The sequence below is a fragment of the Anser anser genome (genome assembly GCF_964211835.1).
Source record: "Anser anser genome assembly, chromosome: 1".
NCBI classification, from domain to species: Eukaryota; Metazoa; Chordata; class Aves; order Anseriformes; family Anatidae; genus Anser; species Anser anser.
In genome coordinates, this window is record NC_139720.1 from 87,066,574 (window position 1) to 87,084,181 (window position 17,608).

The 17,608-nt window shown below is 50.0% G+C and overlaps 1 protein-coding gene across 9 annotated transcripts in view; it reads right to left on the reverse strand.

Moving 5' to 3' along the window:
• Window positions 1–3,008: 3,008 nt before the first annotated feature.
• The window catches only part of BCL9 (BCL9 transcription coactivator), an 83,992-nt gene continuing 69,392 nt past the window's right edge, over window positions 3,009–17,608 (reverse strand). For 7 of the 9 annotated variants that reach the window (XM_083805982.1, XM_083805981.1, XM_083805978.1 and 4 more), the window contains 7 exons: window positions 14,361–14,667; window positions 12,498–12,814; window positions 11,414–11,603; window positions 10,847–10,946; window positions 8,170–10,399; window positions 6,448–6,708; window positions 3,009–5,191 (listed from right to left, as the gene is read on the reverse strand). In XM_083805982.1, coding sequence (XP_083662108.1) covers window positions 4,074–5,191; window positions 6,448–6,708; window positions 8,170–10,399; window positions 10,847–10,946; window positions 11,414–11,603; window positions 12,498–12,814; window positions 14,361–14,413 — 4,269 coding nt within the window. In that variant the 5' untranslated portion in view covers window positions 14,414–14,667 and the 3' untranslated portion in view covers window positions 3,009–4,073. The remainder of the gene's footprint in view (window positions 5,192–6,447; window positions 6,709–8,169; window positions 10,400–10,846; window positions 10,947–11,413; window positions 11,604–12,497; window positions 12,815–14,360; window positions 14,668–17,608) is intronic. The other 2 variants (XM_083805985.1, XM_083805986.1) reach the window with 2 other exon arrangements.

Sequence of the window (17,608 nt, forward strand, 5' to 3'; positions counted from 1 at the left end):
GCTTTAATCTTAAACAGAAACAGCACCATAAAGCTAGGTGTTACACATCTGTCACAACGAACAGCATTAACAGCAACTACACAGACTGCCTAAGAACTGAAAAGTCTTTCACTGAGAGGTCACCCCACCATGAAGGTGACCCAGCCCACATAGGCAAGACTTTAGCTTAAGAATTACTACGCGATCAATAAAGTGAAGCACACTCTACTAAACGCCAGCCTGTATCAAATATTGCTCATTTCTCCTCAAAAAATAGCAAAATAGGGAACAGGCTTCAGCCACACCCTGCCAAGGCTGCATGAGGGAAGTATTCACCATCATGACTGCAGAAGAAAACCAAGTGTAGCCTTTTCTGCCATCGGAGTAAAAACATCATAGTAGACAGTCAACATACACACACTACAAAATTAAGTTGTGTCTACACCGTATTTGTAAGAGCCCAAACACTTTGGCACAACAAGTTCCGATAGCCTGAGGAGTGTTCCAGGTGCACATTTATCCTCCTCAGGAGGAGCCCATTACTCACATCTGCTCCAAGGAGGATATGTAGGTTGTACCAGAAGCACCACTAGCGTTCAAATCCCAGTCAAGACTGATGCAGATCAGATCTCCACGCATCGGTCTGTTTTCTGAAACATTACCCGTTAGGTACCGCCACGAGGTCAGCGCTAACTGGTAATTCCAGCGACTTGCTTGTAACGTTCTTTGGTAGATTAGCTAGCCAGCTAACACAGGTACAAAGCTCAAATTCATTTGGACAGTGCTTAAGACTGCCAGCATACTTCACAGATGACCGGTTCGCAACAGTCTACTACTTTAAAACAAGCAGATTTCAAATATTTTAAACTTTTGATTTAGCAGGCACATTACTTTGTGTTTCAGAAGTTCACCATCTGCTGGCTTTACCTTTTAAGTCTCTCCGCGCTCCGGCTGCGCAGCCATCTGGGATGAGATAATTTGAACAGCAGACTGTTTCCTCCCATGCTACTAGAGAGGAAGAGCAGCCAAGCATGTATGAATAAAGTCTATTTCATTCTTTCAAACAAAGGTGGAGGAGGAGGATTTGAAAGTTTAAAAAAAAAAAAAAAAAGAAAGAAAGAGAGAGGAGGGGGAGAGGAAGAAAACTAAAAATGGCAACCCCACTTTCCATCTTCAAGTGCACCATGGCTACCAGAGCTGAGTCACAGCTACTATGGGAGATAAATTAGCAGGAGAGAGCAGAGCCTGACTTACAGATGCTAAGGTGAATTTGCAAGGCGGGCAGCTAGAAAGCTTTTGCATTTGCGAAGCAAAAAGGGGAAAAGTGGGATCAGAGCAAGGCAAAGAAGCTCAGCCTCCATTTACCGAGTTGCTTTTCTGACCGAATCCAGCTAAAGCCTTTGAACCTCTTGTCAGTTACCTGGTGTGAATCAGGCATCACCCCTGAGGTTAAGGGCACCCACACGGACTCAGGAGAACCCAAGTCTTCTGCGTTTTCTGCAGGAAAAAGCTAAGATACTAAATGCCAACATTTTAAGTTAGATGGGAAGAAAAGGAATTTTAATTAACCAGCATCTTAAAAATGCATCCTTTTGCTATCAGCTGGCTTTGAGACAGCGACCCTGCTATGCTAATTCTTCTACACTAAGCTGCAGTCACCTCAAATCCTTTGCTATTCAGAACACCTCAACACGCACAGGAAGCAGCCAGGAAGATTATTAAAAAACTCCAGCTTATTACTACATCAATCAAGTTTGCTTTGTTCAGCATGGTAAAAATAGTCAGATGTCGTGGCAGAAGCAGCAACATTTAAAAAGGTTGCACTGTGACAGTTCCCGTGCAAGGTGCTAAAAAGGGAGCTGTGCAACCATTTAAAGAAAAGGTAACTCCTCTGTACAGAAATAACACTTACTGTGTCATTCTCAGCTCTTTCTGATATCTTGACAAGCCCGTGCTTCAGGCACGCTACTTGTCTTATTAGAGGGAAGCACCACAACACACATCCTACACTTTGTCAAAAGAGTAATTCTCACCCAAAATCATTTTAAATTTGCATGACAGCGCAAAGGTGAATTCGGAAGCAGCCAAGGGAATGCTTTGAGGATTGCATGCCTCCAAAGGGGCAAGGCTTCACTCATTTTGTAACACTAACAACAACTTTGGTAAGCTGGCCATGGACAGCAATTCTTTTTCCACCTGTTAAACATCAGTTAACTCCCAAACACTCTCATGCACAAGCATCCACTCCCTTCCCTGCAGATCTGACACCTCCTGGTCTTCTCCAGGAGCGGGGCTCAACTCGCGATCGATGTTCTAGCATCCAGTCTTTCACTCCTCATAGACAAAACCATAAAACCTGCTTGCTGAAATTCTCTCAAAAGGCAAGTTTGAAGAGACAGGGGATTAGAAAGCAATCGATGAGAACCGCAGCAAAGCAACAATTTACTCAGCAGGGCTGTCTTGATAAAAATCTGCTCACTGTCGACTTCTCCCTCACCTTTGTTATTTAAGTTCATCCGCTCCCTGCTGCCTCAGCCTCCGAGCGGCAGAAGTCAGAGACCCTGCCCAACCTGCAGCCCCCGGGGGACACACAACCGAAGCAGCTCGCGCAGCGTTAAGACTCCAGCGCTCGGCAGGCTGACGTCGCTGCTTCGGGGAAGCTCCAAACCACGTACCTGTAGCGCTGCGAACGCTCGCCAAGAGGAAGCGGCAGAGACGACGGGTTTTGGCTATTCCTTGACCCTTGATAAACTGAGGAAGAAAGATCGTAACCATTGTCCCTGGGGCGTTCAGAAGCAAGACCTCACTCCGAGGAACACCAAGCTCCGTCCAGCAGTGAGCAAAGAGAAGCGCCTCGCAAGGAGCACGTGGTTGCCTACAGAGCCAATTTTTATGAGCTGCTGGATCTTGCCCCACCTAGCCTCTAGACTGCCTGTGATCATCTTTGGGAGCAAAGAGTCATCTGGCCAGCCATCCGATGCACTTCGGAAACAGCTGCATTGGATAAAGAAGACAGTTCATCTTTGTAAGAAACAATATATTTTATTTTTCTGACACCACAGCCCTGGCGAGTGGTTTTGTACCAAATTTAATGGAGGTTACACAGAACGTTTTACGCTGGGGAGGAAAAAAAAATAACCACAAAAAAAATCCTGGATAACTTTTAGTGTCTGTTCCACTCCCACATTAATAAAATCACTTGGGGTTTCTAAGAAAAGGAGAATAGGAAACAGTGAGAGAGACTACTGTAGAATGTAACAGTGTCCAAGTCCAGCCCCTTCCTAAAAGTGGGAAGAGTCCCCACAGGAGGAGAGGCGCTCCTAGGTTTACCCCCCAAAATAACACAATGTATTGCAGCTGCCATAGGAGGAGACAGAAGGGGGACGGAGAGAGAGAGAAGCCTATTTAATAAAGAGTGGGAGGGAGAGACAGAAGGTGCTGGACAGCACGCCATAATTTGAAAAATATGTCCTTAACTTATTATTTATTTCTTTTAAAAGATTCCCCTCACTGAACTTAAGTTCCTTTTTGTGCTTTTCATTAATACTCTGCTCTGAGGTCGTAGTTTGGTTTTTCTATACATTGGAGTTGAAGGAAAATAGTCCGAAGTTCTGAAGATGGATTCTCCACCTAAAGTAAACAGCCTAGAATCCCATTCTCCTCTCACCCCAAAGACTAAAGTCTCTGCTAAAATCCCTTTTACAATATAGTACAGTACACAAAAAACCCCAAAAATAACCGAGAGTCCTGGGAGAAGCCAGTCCGAAGGACGTAAACATACAGAGAATGGTGCAACTTGTGACAAATGGCAATTCTCAAAATACAGCTACAGATTCTCAAAGCAGGTGCCATCACGGGATACCCAAGTCCACAAAAATAATTTTTAAAAAATAAATCTTAAAAAAAAACAACCTGTTAAAATGAATAATTTTTTTTTCAGGTAATTCCATACATTCGAGATTTCCCAAAGCGTCCTCTGGTCTCTTTTCACCTATTGCATGGCCAAACTGTACTCCTGAAGCTCCCAAAAAAGCCCTCAGGACTTGGAATCTCATCTTCACAAGGATCAGAACATCCAGTCTTACGGTAGCAGCTTAAAACATCATGTTCCCTGGGTTTCCAGGGCCTTGGCTAAATCCTCCCATGCCCACGTCAGCAGCCATGCCTCGGGGCCTCATCTGGGGGGGAATCATGATGTTCTGTTGGGGTCCCATCATGCCCTGCATTGACATCATCATGCCGGGTGACCCGACGGGGCCCGGGTGGCTGTACAGCCCCGCGGGGGCTCGGTCCTTGCCTGGGATCATGCCCACGGCGGCCACGGGGTTGCTCATTAGCGCGGGCTGCCCGGGCATCGCCGTCTGTGCTGGTGCCATCATGCGATGGTGTGGCCCCATCATGCCCTGCTGCAGGAAGGCCGGCGGTCTCATCGGGTTGTGGCCCGGCATGGACGGAGCCGTCCCGAGAGGGATATCTGGAGTCCCCACCGGCCCGGGGCCCCCCATGCCAGGCAACGTTAGTCCCATCCGCGGGGTCTGCTCTCCTATCATCCCCTGCATGTGGGAGAAGCCGGGCCCGGGCCCCTGCGGTTGCTTGCGGCCCGGCACCTCCCCGCGAGGGAAATACTGTAGTGTCTGGCTCGGCTTCTCCGACGGGATAATCCGGGAGAGGTCGAACTCGGGTATTCCCGTGGCTCCGGGACGGATCACCTCCTGCAGCTCCGGATCGGTGAAAACCGAAGGCATATTGTTTCCAAGAACAGTGAAGGAGTCTGGACCGCCAGGGCCTCCAGTCTTGCAAAGTGCTGGATCTGTCGAGCTTTGGGGCAGGTTGGTAGGACGCCCCAGAGGTCCTTCTCCGTGGAAGCCCATTCCCGCCGGGAAGTTGCCTTGCCCGCCGCTCGGCCCGTTGTGGGGAAATGGCACCTGCTGTGGAGGGGACTGTACGGGAGGGAACCCCTGCGGGAAGCCCAGGCGTCCTTGAGGTACCATTGGAGACTCTTGGGAACCGTGCCCCATCATCGGGTTGTGTGACATCAGGCCGGGTCCCACGGGGACCCCGTGAGGAGGTATATTGGGTCCCATAGCATTTGGAGAGGGCATCTGGTTGTTGTGGGAAAGAGGCTGGGTCATTCCCATTGGGCTAAGGGTTGGCATTGGACCCACTGGGTTTGGACCTGAAATTCGAGGATTCTGAGAATTAATGCCCATTCCTAGGGAAGAGATAAGGAATCGGATTTAGGTAACAGCCAAGCATAAGCAAATCACGAAAATATCAGAGACCTTTCTGCAAGGTTACCACATCCACAAAAAAAAATAACTAAATTACTGCTAGTAAAAGAAACAAACAGTAGTGGCTCTGGAGAGTGCCATTTTAACCAGAAAATTGATGCCACCTGCACAGCAGCCTCCCTAAGCTCATCACTGCTCTAGCAAAAAGGGACTAAAGCCTGCTCTGTAAGTAGGATCTCAGCCCAGCTCACACCTTTACTACTTTCCTGGCAGTCTAGATGTGGCAGTCAGTCACAAACATGTCTGTGGCAGATTATCAGCACATGGACACTTGTCCACCGGGAGGTGACTGAATCTCCTTTCAAAACCTAAGAAGAGATGAATCAGGTAACGCTGATAAGCCTAGGCGGTGGCGATTGGCGAGGTTAATGAGCTGTCATCAAACGTACTCAATTAGTCAGCTTTCCCAGGTATATTCAGCAACTCTTATCATTAGTGTGTGAAACAGATAGCGAAGCTACAGGTAAACTCATCAAGAATTCATTACCAGTTGCTGCTCTCTTCAAACATCCAGTCATCCCCTCTTGCGACTACTAATTCAACCGGGTGGAGGGCCTACAGCCTACTTTTTTATTACATACGTGTGTAGCCATCAACGTTAAACTGTCAGCAGAAATCGTATTTATCATATGAGCAGGCTCTTCTGTGAGAGAGTCCTAAAGAACAGCATTTTATTTTGCCTTTCCCCCCGCTTTCTGAGGTAGGGACCAGGACAGTTTGCCTCAATCCCAGCTGAGGTCACCTGCCTTTACACACTCCCTTTACCAGAAAATGTACATTTTGAGAAAGTCTGCTAACCTTCTTCTGTAACAAAGGCAACGCACAAAAATAGTGGAGAAGAAAAGACCAGACGATTCAGTGTCAAAAAAAAAAAAAAAAAAAAGAAACCTTGTGATGCTTCTATGGCACTGTCTGAAGACAAGGGAAGAATGAAAGCATTCTTCCTCTGGGTAACACATTGTAGGTCTGACAATTATCCCCATAAACAGCCTTCACTCACACAAGTTATCCCACATGTGGAATAAGAGTGGTAATCTCTCACATACATAAAACAACCCATGACTATATATCCTTTAAGGTTTCCCCTCTCATCACCTTCATCTGAGGAAGCTTCCATACAAGTCACTCTCACTGTACTGCCCGACAGCTTGGGCTTACGTTTCCTTGAGTTTCTTACCTGGTACACTATTCATAGGTGGCAAATTTGGGGAGCGTGCCGGAGGGGAGTCATCATCTGAGCTGGCCACAGTTTTGATGGCATCATGATAGAGCGGTGTTGAGCTGGGCATGGCAAATTTGGACATCCTGGACATCATGATGGAGAGAGGGTTTTGGGAGAGGGTTGGCTCCGGAGGCATTGTGTAAGGACTGCTAGAGGGAAGATTTCCAGGGAGAGTCACAGGAGCAGACTGGCTGACTGTGGAAGGAGGTGGACCACCTTAGAGGGGCAAAAAGAAAGAGAATTTATTTATTTTTTTCACCATTTTTTCCTTAAATCACACCCTCTTCTCGTAGGGGATCTCAAAACCTTAAAAACCCTTTTATTACAAGGGACCATCTGACTAATACAGTCAATGCTGTGAAAAGTAACCAGAAAAATAAGCCTATCGGTCAAGATTGTTAACATTTGTTATCCTGGATTCTGCACTTCTCCTGGAACCCTCAGGAGCCTGTACAAATCTACAAGAACCACCATCAGGTAAGTCTGAAAATCCTACAGTTCAACTTCCATGCACCAAAGACAAACATGTATACCATGTCTAGCCATAAAAATCGAAATAAATACACAGTCAGTTAATTGATCCTGCGCCCACCAGATGTCAACTGCAACTCCTTTCCCTTTTTCTTTAAGCAGCACCAAGCGAACACAAAAGACATGTGCAGTGCGATGAAAAGCTGGAGCAGACAGTACGCTGAGACATGTGGGCAGATTTCTGACAAGCTGCGCCAGCAGCTACAAGCAGAACTCCTTGTTTTAATTTCATTTCTGCTTTTACATTTACATATTTACTGCTTGATCCAGTTAAAGAAGAATTCTCTGCACCTCTTAGCTTACCGTAATCCTTCGCTCTACCCAGACTAGAGATAACTGCACCTCCAGCCTCCTTTGTCCTTCAGCAACGATCTCCACGCCACATTTGAAGAAAAAACACTGATCTGCTGGCAGAGCCCGGCCAGTAACCCTGCTCAGTGCTGCACGGGGTCGGCCTCCCTGCGGCACCACTGCTGGGATTCCCCTGCTCTCAGCAGGCACGGCCCTGTCCCTGCAGCGCTGCCTGTTACCAGCAGCAGCACTAGAGGGCAACCTGGGCAAACCCGGCTCAGAGGTTTCCCCAGGCCGGAAAGCTCCTGCACTCGGAGCCTGGCTGCGGGGAGAGGGAAAAGAGGGGAGAGGCACACAGTGAACAGTCCCGAGCTGTTCAGGAGCAGGCCGGGCTCTCAGACCTCTGTGCCAAGGACCTGGGCCAGAGCCCGAATCTCCCTGGTTTTCTACCAAATGGGGATCATACAGCGCCCGCTCGCTGCTCAGCTCTGTCCAAAGCGGTCAAAGTCCAAACAAACGTTAGCACATCTCCTCATCTGCGCTGGGACACCTGGAAAGCTCTAACCACACCTGGACACGCGGCTGGCCCCTACGCTCAGCACGCCTTTGTAGAAACTTTTTATTCTGAAGCATTTTCATACCACAAGCAGAAACTTCTCTGCAAAGCCACAACCATCAGGAGGTAGGGGCACAACAGCCAAAAACTGCTTGGAGGACAGTCTTCTCCCCCCAACACCAGACATCCTTTCGCACCTCCAGACCCCACCCTGTCACTTCGTTGTCCTCCCAGCCACCAGCCCTCACCCCCAGGAGCTACGGCACAAGATGGAGTTGGGACGAGGAGGGGGCACTCACCCGACTCCACGTTCCCCAGCATGGCCGGAGAAGACATGGTGAGAGACGCCTTGTGGTTCGGGGGAATCCCGGGGCTCTGCAAAGGAGGCTTTGGAGACGAAGTCCATCCCGGAGAAGGTGCGGGGAGAGACGGAGACTTGAGGTGGACAGGAGAAGCAGCAGCAGACCCCAAGACCGGGGGGGATTTAATGGAGGCAGCAGCAGCTGCGGCAGTGGGGCCCGCGAGCATTCCTGCCAGCTGGGAGGGCGTCTGGGGGGACTTGAGGTTCCCCGAGGGAGACCCCATCATGGGAGACTGGACCTGGCGCATGGTGGGAGACTTCAGGGGGTTGATCCCTGGAGAATGCACCTGACCGGCTGCGGAGATATCCAGGGGCTTGCGGCCCAGGCTGCGCTGTGCGGGGGGAGCAGTGTTGAGGCTATTAGGGTTACTGGTGGGGTTGAGAGGTAGTGGCGGCATGTGGCTGAGCCGGTTGTTAGTCCTTTGGTCAGGCCCCATCTGTTCTCTGAGATTTCGGAGGCCAACTCCTGGGCCCTGAGACATGGGAAGGAAAGGCCTGGGACCCATGCCATACTCCTGCTGCGGGTGCTCCCCGAACGGCAACGGCACCATCTTCTGCTGGGAGGAGAGCATCTCCGAGACGCCGGGCCGCAGCTTCATCATCTCTTCCGGCCCGACTCCCGCCTCCCTCAGCTTCTGAGGTACCAGGGGTGGGTTGGAGCCCATGCTGACATTCATGCCCATGTCCCCCTTCATGCTGCCAGGGCCCATCCCGAACTCCAGCTCCCTGCTGGAGCCCATCTGGGGGGGTATTCCTTTGGGGAAGTCCCCCCGGGAGGGGCTCATCGGCCCTTCCACCGGCATGCGCGGGAAGATGGGGTTATTCCCAGGCTCCATGTGTCTCTGGGAGGGAATCATTCTGTTGATCTCCATGCCGGGCCTGATGCCCTCCATGTTGAGGCCCGGGGGGAGACCCATCTGCTTCTCGGCCAGCTGCTGCTGATAGATCTCTTCGGGCAGGCCCTGCGGGTTGGGGAACCGCTCCCCTCGGCCGGGGCCGCTGAAGACGCCCTGGCCGGGAGGGAAGTTGCGGCCATCTGGGATTTTTGGCACGTCGTCTGGCCAACTGACCCCTGAAAGCCCCGGCCGGGAGGCGGGATTCGGGACGTTGGGGCCCTCCATGTCAGGGTTCATCATTCCCGCGAAACCGGGCAGGCGCATCTGGCTCCCGGGCATGTTGGGATGAGGGGCCATGCCCCTGGGGGGCAGAGAGTGGGACATGTTCATGCCCTCGGGGAAGGGCTCGGGACCCCCGGGTCCCCAGCCTTCCCCTGGGGTCATCTGGTAGGGGGGGGGAGGGCCTCGCACGACGCCGCGAGGCCCGTGCTGGTGGACCATCATGTCCTGCAGGGAACACTGCTGCACGACCACCTGCTCTTGCTTCCTTCTCTTCTCCTCGTAAAACTCCTGCTGCAGCTTGAGCCAGGCCACCTGCTCGGGAGTCATGTGGTCCAGGTGGTCGGGGCCGATGGGTCCCGACTGGGAGTTCATTGGTGGTGGCCCCATTTCATCTGGGGAAAAGGGCATGTCCCTGTGTCCTTGAGGGCCAAACGGAGCCCCTCCATCTGTCCGAGACCCTGACCCTTTGCCTAAACTTTGGGATTGAGCCATCATGGCCTGTATCGGCCCTTCAGGTTTCTTTTGGGGACCATCCAGCACCCCAGAGTTTGGGGGCGGCCCCCCGCTCTGCCCTCCCGCAAACTCCTTCTCGTCAGGGAAGAGCATGCGCTGAATGTCTCTCAGGGTCTGCAACGAGCGCTCCCGGTGTTCCAGCTGCTCCTGCGACAGCCCATCCGGATTCTCGCCCAGACTGGACGGGTCCCCCCCAGACACCGGCTGGGGAGGACCTTTGGGGTCTGCAGCGGAGCTATTGCTACCTTGGGAAACTGGGCTCACTGCTCGGTTATTGGGGGTCGAACTCTGCCCAAATCCTTCCGTCTGCAACGGGGTGGAGTTGGCGGGGCTGCCCACCGACATCACTTTGCTTTCCACGCTGGGACTGTCCTGATCTATGGGACACGGGGGACCAGTGGGTTTGGACACTGGTGCTGACACGGGTGGAGTCGGCTGCATTTTGGCGTTCTGGGGAGGGTTCTGGTCCTGGGCGGCAGGGGGCTGCGGCTGCGGCAGGGGCTTGGGTTCAGTCCGAAGTGCAGTGATCTGGGGGTTCTGAAAGAGAAAGCCACAGGCCGTCACTCGCTCTTCTTACAGCTGTGCCACACAAGCAGAGGTGCCAATGAAACGCCCTGTCTCAGCCCCACCAGCCCACGCTTTGCAAGGAAGGGTAGCTTCCACACAGTCTTTACGGAGCGACATCTTGGCCAGAAGAGAGAGATTGGATCAATTGCTCAAGCATTACAGCAGGTACCCCTTGCTTCTGTGCAGGCTCTGCATGAGCAATGGGTTGGAAATACACCACCCAAATACTGCGAGACTCAAACTCCTCTTTGGATAATCCAAGACATTTATTTGCAGAAGGGTAGGACAACAGCTGTCCCTCTCTTTTCCATCCTACAATTTATTCCAGAGCATAAACAACCAACCCTCTCTCTGAATCACACACGCACAAGCACATTTACCATTTCCCTTCCCACCCACATGCAGGTAACTCCCTACCAAGGGTACAGTGTTTCGTTCCGCCTTGCTGTTTGAGATGTTCTGGATATGAAAGGACACGATGGTTTCCACCTGTCCCTTCAGCACAGCTTCTGCAGCCCTGCAAAGACAGACAGACAGACGCACACATCCAGTTGAAGCTAAGAATCAAGTTTTCCTAACCATCCTCCCTTCTATCCTTCAGCTGGCAGAAGGGAGAAAGACTCAACCACACGTATTTGATTCCACATGAGCAGCAAGAGAAAAATGCTCACATCTACAAACTCATCGGCATTTAGGGGTCACATCTTGGTTTAAGTCACCCCAGCTGTACTCACTGCATGGATTGCAAACCAGTATCTTATCAGCATTTGCCAAAACTGCCCCTCGGAGGACTAAATAATCACTTTTCAGAGGGCAAGAGGCAGTGATATTCCCTGCTCCATCTCTTTTGGCATCTCCAAAACACTTAACAATGCCTTTTTGCTACAAAAACGCCGTGGATGGAGAAAGGGCACATGAGAGTTTCATAAAAAGGGAACACAAATCTAAGCCTCGCCTCCTGAAGGCATTCAAGCATCTACCTACTTGTTGGCCATCTCAGTAGAAAAGACGTAAACCACTTTGGATGGAGTCTTCTGCCCACTTGCTGGCTCCAAAGTAGCAGTCAGGCCATGGGAAGGTGTGGAAGACCTTGGGGCTGAAGCATTTGAAGGAGTCATGGAGTGTGGTGTGTGCTGAGAATCCTGGGACTTCACATGATCGGCAGAATTGCAGTCTGGAACGGTAAAAGAGGAAAAGAGGGGAATCACTATCTTGGGAGCTCTTTGGAAACCATTCCTGGTTCATTATCTGGAAACAGACAGATTTTCTTCCTCTAACATTCCCGCTTCTCCCTCACGCACTACTAAAGGCGATTCTTCTGTTACACCACCAGGCTGGCAGAAAGCTCAGCTTGTCCCATTTGGAGACAAGTGGCAGCTCCCAGAGCCGATCCCTTTGCATTCTTTAACAGCCACACAGAATAGCAGGAAATCTACACAACGGAAACGTCCAAATATACAAGTGTCTGCATCTAAGGAGAACACACTGTGCCAAACCCAACTTTTTCTCCTTCCTCTTCAGCCACCTTAGGCAGGAGACCTAGCAAATGGGCAAAGACGGACGACTGCCCACCTCATCTGTATTCGCGCTGCCTCACAAGGGAAATATGGGAGCCAGGAACAGAACCCAGAAATCCCAACTCTCTGCCTTGTGTTACCAGCCAGGGTGCTCCGCGTTATGTATCTGTGTTGACAAAACAGGCTTGCGTATTGTTCAAAACCCCAGTTACAACAGAGCAGTTCCTGAAAGGCCAAAGGCCAGAAGGAAACCAACAGGTTGCATTTGTACTTTCAAATCCTCCGGGGGAGTTTCAGAGTTACAAAGGAACTTTCCCACCAGAGTCAGGCCTGCAGTTCAACTCAACATGACGAGAAGAGACACGTTTACCGATGCCAGCTACGACAACCTCCCCTCTTTGCTTGCTCTCAAGACCCTTAGACATTGCTGGCTGGAACTTAGAGAACCACAGGCAAAGAAATGTTTCGCTAACGCTTGCCTAGCACTTCTCCATCCCACAGAGGACACCTGCTAATTGCCTGCATTTGTGTACGTACCCTAGCAAACGTACCTTTGATTTCAGGGTCGTCATTAGGAGTCCCGGCTTCCCTCTGTTCAAAGGAGTCTGCCGAAATGCTTCTCTCTCTCTTCCCCTTCCCCTTGGCACCATTTCCGGCCCCATTCTTTAGCCCCATGCTCCCACCTGGGCCAGGGAGCACTTTGGGGGGGTGACCTCCACTTTTGGGGTCACAGGGAGAGGGCTGGGATTGGCTGGTGGAGCCCCCTTGTTTGCCCTGGTTGGAAAATTTGGAATCCAGCTGGGGGTTGCCAGACGGGGACATCACTGTAGGGGGACGGACCATCACCTCCTGCTTTGATTTGGGGCTACTGGGGACAGAAGGGAGGGGGAAAAAAAAGACAGACAAGAAAGTGACAAATCACTTCACAGATTCATTCAACCCTGTGGGAAGAGAAAGCAGAAACAACCAGTGCCACCTTTGCAAGCTAAGACAATTGCTGACAAATAAGAAATGCCTGCAAGCTTAGAGTCATCCAGGTGCTTTTCTGAACGTGCCCTGAAAGGGTTATTATCCAAGATGGGATCTCATTGCTCAAGAAGGCACTAGGGCAGGCTACAGACCTGCCAGATCCCAGGAACTGCTGTCACATGAGGACCTACCTCTGGAGCTTCTGTCAATAAAGACAACGGTTTCTATGTGCACAGAGAAGCGCCTCACACCAAGACCAGCTCAGAGTAAACAGACGCAGCGCAATAAAGTTCACCTCACCACTCTCCCGGACCCAAATTATACAGCGCAGCTCCCATCTGAGCAGACCCCCCCTGCACCTCCCTATCCAGTTCTACAGGGAGCACAAGGAAAACCCAGCATTACTGCAGCATTCATCATACGTTGGGGCGAGCTGCCAGGAAAACACAAACCTCTGACCGTGAAAACAATTAAACCAGCTACAACCTGCCTCTGAATAAGGAAAGAGAAGGATACCATCTCCCTGCACACTCCTGCAAAATGGGGCAGATGAAACTTCTTTCGTTTGCCAAAGGAAATGCAAAATCCTTTCCTCCCCTCCTCCATTCAGCCGATTGCATCCTAAAAATATTTTGCTCCCCTGGGTTTTACACACACATCAGCCATCCTTTCCTTCTCAGCATCCAGTTACTCCGTTGCTACCGGATCTTCTGCATTTTGTTTTCCCATCACCACCACTTCTTCCACCAGGCAGTGCTTGCTAGCATCCTCACTGTGGGACTGGCGCGTGCCAGCTCCTCCTTTGGACAGGCACCTGAGTCAGAGGCATTCCCTCTGAGTCACTCCTAGCTCCTGGTGACCTCTAGGAGTAAATAATCGAACCGGAGAACGCTGTCAGTCAGACCACTGAGAGTCCCCGGACGCTTTTCACTTCCAGATTTTTCCCCTCCCAAATTAGCGGAGGAGAGATGCTGCCCCGCTGCACTGGCAGGTGAATGATCCGGAGGACCTCAGGGCACGGCTGATCAGTTCTCCAGGCTGTTTAGGCACACAGTGAGAAGGAAGCATTTTGCGTGGAAGCACAGACAGAGACCTTCTGCTGCCCAACTACCCCTCGGGGAAACAGATAATTAGAAGGGGGGTGGGGGAAGAGCACAAACAGATAGAAACAGCACGTTTGCTCTCCTCCAACCTATTTAGAGACCTGGTGGAAGGGAGGAGGGCAGGAGGAATGGAGAGGCCAAACCCCACAGGTTAAGAGCTCTTTCAGCTCACCCCGAACCTAACGAACGTGGGGGCCCATCCACACCGTGCAGTCAGCACCCAGGTACCCAGCACACCCGACAGGAGCGCAGAGGAAGGCCAGTAAGTCGCATGCACCAGTCCTCGGCTCACACCGCAGCAGAGCAGGGACAGCATCATGAGCTGCTGGCTCTTTTCCTTACCTCTGTGTGTTGCCTGACGGGGAGTTCCTCACTTTGGGGTTACTGGAATGCATTGACAGAAATCCTGAGCTCACAGTCTCACACGCAGGCAGATGGGCTCTCGTCAAGTTCCTCTGGGGACTGTGCCACCAGAGGCAGCTCTGAAGCACTTTCTGCCACCCGCTTCTCTCAGCGCTGTCTGTCTGCTTGCCTTTTTTCTCTTCGCTCCTCTCTGGTTTTGCACGGGGCGCTTCCCTCCTGCAGCTCCAGCATTCTCTAGACGCGTGCCTCCTGCTGCCCAGGGGAAGTCTCGCATCTCCAGGGCACACTGTTAAAACCAGCCCACAAGAAGAGAAGAGAAATCTGGTGAGGAACTCTCCGAGCAGACGCGTCTGCGAAGCAGCACATGGCAGTACTTTCCCGTCACCGCGAAGACGCAGGAGAAGAGCTCTCAGATGGCTCAGCACAGCTGCGTATTTCCAAGCGGAGGCAGCCCCGGCTGGCCGCTCGGTTTACAGGCGGCGAGGCCAAGCTTCCCTTCAGCCACAGCAAATCACGCCGGAGTCAACAAAGCGGGGAAGCTTCTCATACCTGGACGCTTTGATTCCGTATCTGTGCTCAGCTTGAAGACACCTCACAGCAAGTCAGCAGGAAGCCAAAATGACAAATCCCCAACATGACTTAGCTATCCAGAATTCCCCCGTGAACGGCCATAATCTGATATTTCTTAAGAACATAAACTCTGCTCAAATCTTTTCTGTCTCCTTGGTCCAATATAACCAGACATAAGTTCATTGATGTGTGCTAAGAGTTGCACAGAGGGAGGAAAATAAAATAAAATGCCTTCCTGACCACCTGTAAGCAACCAGCTATGCTGTGATTACTCTGTAAATACCAGAGAGGTTAGTCAGTCATTATTTCTATTAGAAAGGCCAAGAGATCGCTAGAGAGCTGCCCCTCTAAATTTGCTCAGCAACACTGTACAAACTATCAAGACCTTAAAAAAATAAGAATAATAAAAAACCACACACAACAAAATAAGCATTTTTTTCAGCTTCTTGCTAATAAACAAATATGCGTGATGCAAGCAACACGACACTTAAAACTTTCTGGAGGAAGAAACTATTGAACATTACTGTTTATGTCCTTTGGGCTAAATTATTTTGGAACAAATTTCTGTCTTGTTTATGTTTCAACAGAATCTCTTCTGCTCATCTCATCTACTCAGATGCAAATCCACTTAATTTAGAATCTAACCAAGATTTATTGTTAATGTATTAAGCAATGCTAGTTAAATATTATTCAAATGTAAATATTCCTGGTATTCCTTCTCAGCACCGAAGAAGCGGTTTCTTCCTGTGCGTATCAAATGAAACAAAATAAATCTCCTCAGACTGGTAGTGCCTTGAATATTATGGATAGACTACTGTTTGAATTGTTTTTAAAAAGGAAAAATTGCTTTGCTTATGCGTTGACACCAGAGGACTAAGAAACTCGTGTACTTTATGACCACCTCTGGCCAAGGAGAGTTATCAGCAACCTGCATTATCGAGCAGCTGGTTCTCTGGTTCCCCAAAATGATCTCATTGTGAGGTTGTGGTGCCGTTATAAATCTTAGTGACTTTGCATCGCTGTACTTGACAGGACAGCACCCCACAGTCCTTCCTCTGTAGTCCTTCTATGAAAAACACCGCCTCCAAAACATCACCTCCTCGACAAGCCAGAGGAATATCCTGCTCCATATTCTCACCTCCACTGCGCCGCACAACCCCATTAATGTGGGGAATGTTTCTGCAGTAACAGCCTCATTTGTCCTGCCTCTTACTCGGCACAATCAGGTGAACCCCAGTCCGAGCCACACGCTCCACAGGATCCCTACGTCTCTCTGGAGCTATAAGCTGGTTATCCCATTGATTCGGAGAACAATGTTGAGTTACTATTGTTACCACTATCAGGCTGTAATTGGAGCTGGTGCTGCACAGACACACTGAGGACAAAAAAGAACATCTTCCTAAACATCTAAATTGTACCAACATTCCATGCAAATTCAGCTCCTGCGCCTGTTTTGAAAACAAAACTGTAACATTATCGACTGCACTGAATAATAACACTTTTCAAAATAGATTCATGCATCAGTAGAAGTCAGTGTAACTCAGGGAGACTAGAGAATCCTCGCTTCAGGTGAAGGCGTGACTGAAAATAGAGTGAATTTCAGGTAACAGAGAACAGGAACAATAGCATTAAAAGGAGTGGAGCTCAGTGCTAAAAGCACTGCGTGGGCACCTGTGTGACGGACTCCAGTATTCTAGCTGTTTCTTCCTCTGCTTTTCCACTTTTGCTATTTATGCTTTATGATGCTACCTTTCATAAATTACAAGATGAGAATTTTCTCAGACACCCAGTCCTGCACGGTTCCATGGGAAAACACAAGGAACAGAATCAAGATCACACCCTCTGCATGGGACTTCCGACAGCACCAAACTTTCAAGCACTTCACAGGACGAATTAACCTGCATTTTTAACCATGCATTTTATGCTATAAATACACGTATCTTCCAGCTACTGGAATTGATACGTTCTGCAAGGGAACTGTGTTTTCCAATCTCAGTTTAAATTTCTTCTTAACAGAGAGAGCTATAAAGGATACATCAATATATTCATTGGATATATTGGAAGAACAGCAACTCACCTTCCTCTGCTTCTCTCATTTCTGCACGCTGGGAACATACTATCTTTTATAATGTGAAATGGGATGCCTCATGATTTTTCTAAATGCACTCCTAACATATGTCTGTCTGGAAATCTAGGGTTCAATAATGGAAAATCTCCAGAGAAATGTATTTTTGCAGCTGGAGCCTGCCTGCCATAGCAAAGCCCTTATCATTGAGTTAAAATTAGAGGAAGGTTCGTTGACGGCGAATGGTCAAGCCACTTTCCAAAGCATTTCAGCAAGCTGACTCTGGGGCTGTGTTTTCAGGGTTGCTTTATGGTACGCCAGGCACAGGCTGCAAGGAAGAGGGGTGGTTCAACAATCTGCTCATTCTCACCATCCCTCTCCTGACCAGATCAGGGGAAGATCCAAGCGGGAACCAACCCAAGGAAAACAGGAGAAATCTCTGTTCAGCCGGATCAGTCCCCTTGATCTGGTTGATGATGCAACCACATCAGTGCCACTGCAAGCTCAAAGGAGGAGGTGAGAACAGGTGAAAAGTAGCCTCACCCAACCTGGTGGCGGTTCACAATTTGGATGGCACAGGATGGCTTTAAAC